The sequence below is a fragment of the Lolium rigidum genome, chromosome 5, assembly GCF_022539505.1.
Source record: "Lolium rigidum isolate FL_2022 chromosome 5, APGP_CSIRO_Lrig_0.1, whole genome shotgun sequence".
Taxonomy (NCBI): Eukaryota; Viridiplantae; Streptophyta; class Magnoliopsida; order Poales; family Poaceae; genus Lolium; species Lolium rigidum.
Genome location: NC_061512.1, coordinates 124,969,908 through 124,973,242, shown reverse-complemented (window position 1 = coordinate 124,973,242; position 3,335 = coordinate 124,969,908). Strand labels below are relative to the sequence as shown.

At 41.6% G+C, this 3,335-nt stretch overlaps 1 protein-coding gene across 1 annotated transcript; it reads left to right on the top strand.

Moving 5' to 3' along the window:
• Positions 1 to 701: 701 nt before the first annotated feature.
• Positions 702 to 2,621, top strand: LOC124652698 (neo-calmodulin-like). The gene is made up of 3 exons (XM_047191735.1): positions 702 to 774; positions 880 to 1,252; positions 2,418 to 2,621. Exons 1-3 carry the CDS (start codon positions 702 to 704, stop codon positions 2,518 to 2,520), a joined length of 549 nt encoding a protein of 182 aa, XP_047047691.1. The 3' UTR covers positions 2,521 to 2,621.
• The last annotated feature ends 714 nt before the right edge of the window (positions 2,622 to 3,335 follow it).

Here is a 3,335-nt window from a genome sequence, read left to right as displayed (position 1 = left end):
TAAGGTACATTACATTGTGAGTGGAATAAAGGAATGAACAATTAAGTAAATGTTACCCTGATTTAATCGCATACATCAACTAGCCAGGTGAAGAAGCATCCGTTTCCTTGGTTCTTAAACATGTAAGGTTTCCTTGGTGCTTAAACAAATAATTACTTCCTTCGTCCTAAATTATGGTGCATAAAAGAGAGAGTTTGATCAAATATGTATGAAAAAGTATGAACATCTATAATATTGAACTTACATTACGAGAGTCAATATTAACTATATTTCCATGACGTATGTATATTGGATATTGCAAGGATTAATATGTGTGCCTTTATACACGGTTAAACTGTACAAAACTTGACTTTGACTAAACGTTACATACAACACATTTTGGAACCGATGGAGTAGATGTTACTTTAGAAGAAAATAAACGCTACTAGCTGTTTCTTCTTTTCTGTTGGTCTTGACGTGCGTTACAAACACGTACGTATAAATGGCTGGCTGCCCCTTACCAGTTACCACCGTGTCCTTATTTTAGCCAACGCGCGCGACGAACAAGAAGAAACAGGGAGGCGATTCGCCGAAGGGGAATAATGATGGATTTGGCGGCAACAGAGCAAGAACAATAATCAGCCGCTGAATCCTTCCGATCGTCGTCTCCGTCGGTCATCTTCTCGGGCTCCGGTGGAATCGATCACACACAAGAAAGAAGGATGGACGAGCTTTCCAAGGAGCAGATCGCGGAGTTCCGGGAGGCCTTCAGCCTCTTCGACAAAGACGGCGACGGTACGTGCAATCAATTCAATCCCTACCCCCATGTTCCTGAATCCTGATCCGATCAACCAATTCGTCGGGTTTCTCGGTCTCGATTTCAATGATGAACGCACGCAGGGACGATCACGACGAAGGAGCTGGGGACGGTGATGAAGTCGCTGGGGCAGCACCCGACGCAGCAGGAGCTGCAGGACATGCTGGAGGAGGTGGACGCCGACGGCAGCGGCTCCATCGACTTCAACGAGTTCCTCTCCCTGGTGGCGCGGCAGATGCGAGGCGACGCCGACGCCGAGGAGGAGCTCCACGAGGCCTTCCGCGTCTTCGACAAGGACAACAACGGCGCCATCTCCCTCGACGAGCTCCGCACCGTCATGAAGAACCTCGGCGAGAAGCTCTCCGAGGACGAGCTCAACGAGATGCTCAAGGAGGCAGACGTCGACGGCGACGGACAGATCAACTACAAGGAGTTCGCTAAGGTCATGATGGCAAAGTGAGTTTCTTCCTAATGTTCCATTCTTCTCAACATTTCTAGGACTGCAACGTTGATGGCTAGGTTGTTTGTTAATTTCCCACTCATCAAGCTAGAATCGTTCGTGAAACTTCAGCACTGCTGGCATTTCAACTATTTAACTCTTTTTTCCGAACCTGATATCGCCCCATTTTTCTCATCTCAAAATGGAAGAGAGCACCTACCAGTAAACCGTTTTCTGATCATCATGATTTTTCCCTTGTCACAAACAATAATAAAACATCAAAGTCACGATTTTATATTGTTTTAGTTGCGTGTGAAATTGTTATTTGTAGATGTACCTGCACGTCATGAAGTGTAGAGCCGAACAAAAAAGAGCATGCACTTTTAGGTGCAAGTCAAGGTTTTTTTTCTCGGTCACAATTTTTTACCGGAGGACCCCCGAAAATTAGGTTACCGCGGAATCTTGGAAATCTCGGGAATTTCTCGAACGAGTTTATTCAAACAAAATTTGAATTCAAAAAAATTCGAGCGTCAAACAAAGAAATGTGTACGGTATTTTGACGCAACATAGTGGGAAGAACTTCCTGCGGAACAGCAGTAGGTTTTGGGTTAGAATCACAGTTCTCCCACTTTTTTTCTTTTTAAGCAAAAACAAAGAATAAAATTACCGAAAAACGTATTGCTCGGTCGGGAATTCGAACTCACCACAAGATACAGGTAGTCTCCCGCACATCTAACCACCGCGCCCCACCTGATCCTTAATTCATTGATAATAGAAGCTTTTTTTTTTATCAAAGACTGTAGTCTAAATTCAAATCCTACCGATTTGTTTAGGCCGGTATCCATTTTTCTCGTGGGGTAACGGAATTTGCGGTTTCCGGCGAGATTTCGGATGTTCCGGCCGAGAAAAAAATCCCTAGGTGCAACCACTTAGATATTCATGTACTTAAATTTGACATGATTTTTAAAATATCCATCTATCTATACAACATTTTGCAGACAAAACATCAATCTTCGCCAAATCATAATTGTTGTTTTCTATAGCTAGCCCCCATTATCATGAAGTAATTAAACTTAGCTCTATAGTCACACAGCACTTGTCTAAGTAAATTTAACTGACAAAATAATATAGCGATAAATTTTAAGATGAATCTGATGAGCCTCTTCATCTCTTGGCATGCAGACGGCGGCAAAATATGGAAGAAGATCATAGAGGTGGCAACCACGGCGGGTCAGATCACTCCAGCGGCGGCGGTGGTGGTTGCCCATCGTGTACGATTCTTTGAGAAATTCGGGGGCTTCTTTGGCTTTATAGTCTGGCTTATGACAGAACAAAGTTTTAAACATGTAAAACAACAAGCAAAACAAGACACCCGTGATTCATAGTTTAATGGAGAGAGAATATTATTAGATTATTCATGAATCTTAGTTATGCTAAAACATAGTGTGTCCATCTTCAGGTGCAAATATATCATGCAACTATCCGGTGTGAAATGGTGCTAACAAAATCTGCATGACATAGGGAGCACGGACTGCACCTATGCCATATAACAAAGCGGCACTAGCCGGAGTAGCTCGATATCTATAGCATCCTTCGGTCCAATGTTCACAACGTACTTCGTTTATATAGCCAACAGAGCTTTCAACTCGCACCACCTGCCTTTGGGGCTGCGCACGGCACCTCATGCATGTATGAACATGGGCTAAAAAAAATGTTATCATAAATGATGTTGTGAACTCACGAATTTAAAATGATTTTACTCTAAAAAATGACATCATAAATAATGTTCTCAAAATGCAGCCACTAGGGTTGACCACATTGCAATTTGGTAGAGTGATTTTCTTGGTTAGGTACACTGGAAACAACACTTAAAACTTAGCAAACACTTAGATTAATTGAGTGCTAATGAGTAAGTTTTGAAACTTGAACGGTAACATTCCTCTTTTTTTCATTTTTCATGAAACATAACAAATGATCATATTGTTTTGAAAAAAATTGCATGGGTAAGTTTCAATTTAATAGGTATGTGTGTGATTTTATTTAAAAAAAAATGCGGATCTCTTACTTGTACTTTTTTTTTGTAACTTTTCAAAGTTAATA

Coding starts and splice junctions, on each gene's coding strand:
- LOC124652698 (XM_047191735.1), top strand. CDS start 702: ATGGACGAGCTTTCCAAGGAGCAGATCGCGGAGTTCCGGGAGGCCTTC. Junction 775..879: donor CTTCGACAAAGACGGCGACG/GTACGTGCAATC, acceptor GAACGCACGCAG/GGACGATCACGACGAAGGAG. Junction 1,253..2,417: donor GCTAAGGTCATGATGGCAAA/GTGAGTTTCTTC, acceptor CTTGGCATGCAG/ACGGCGGCAAAATATGGAAG.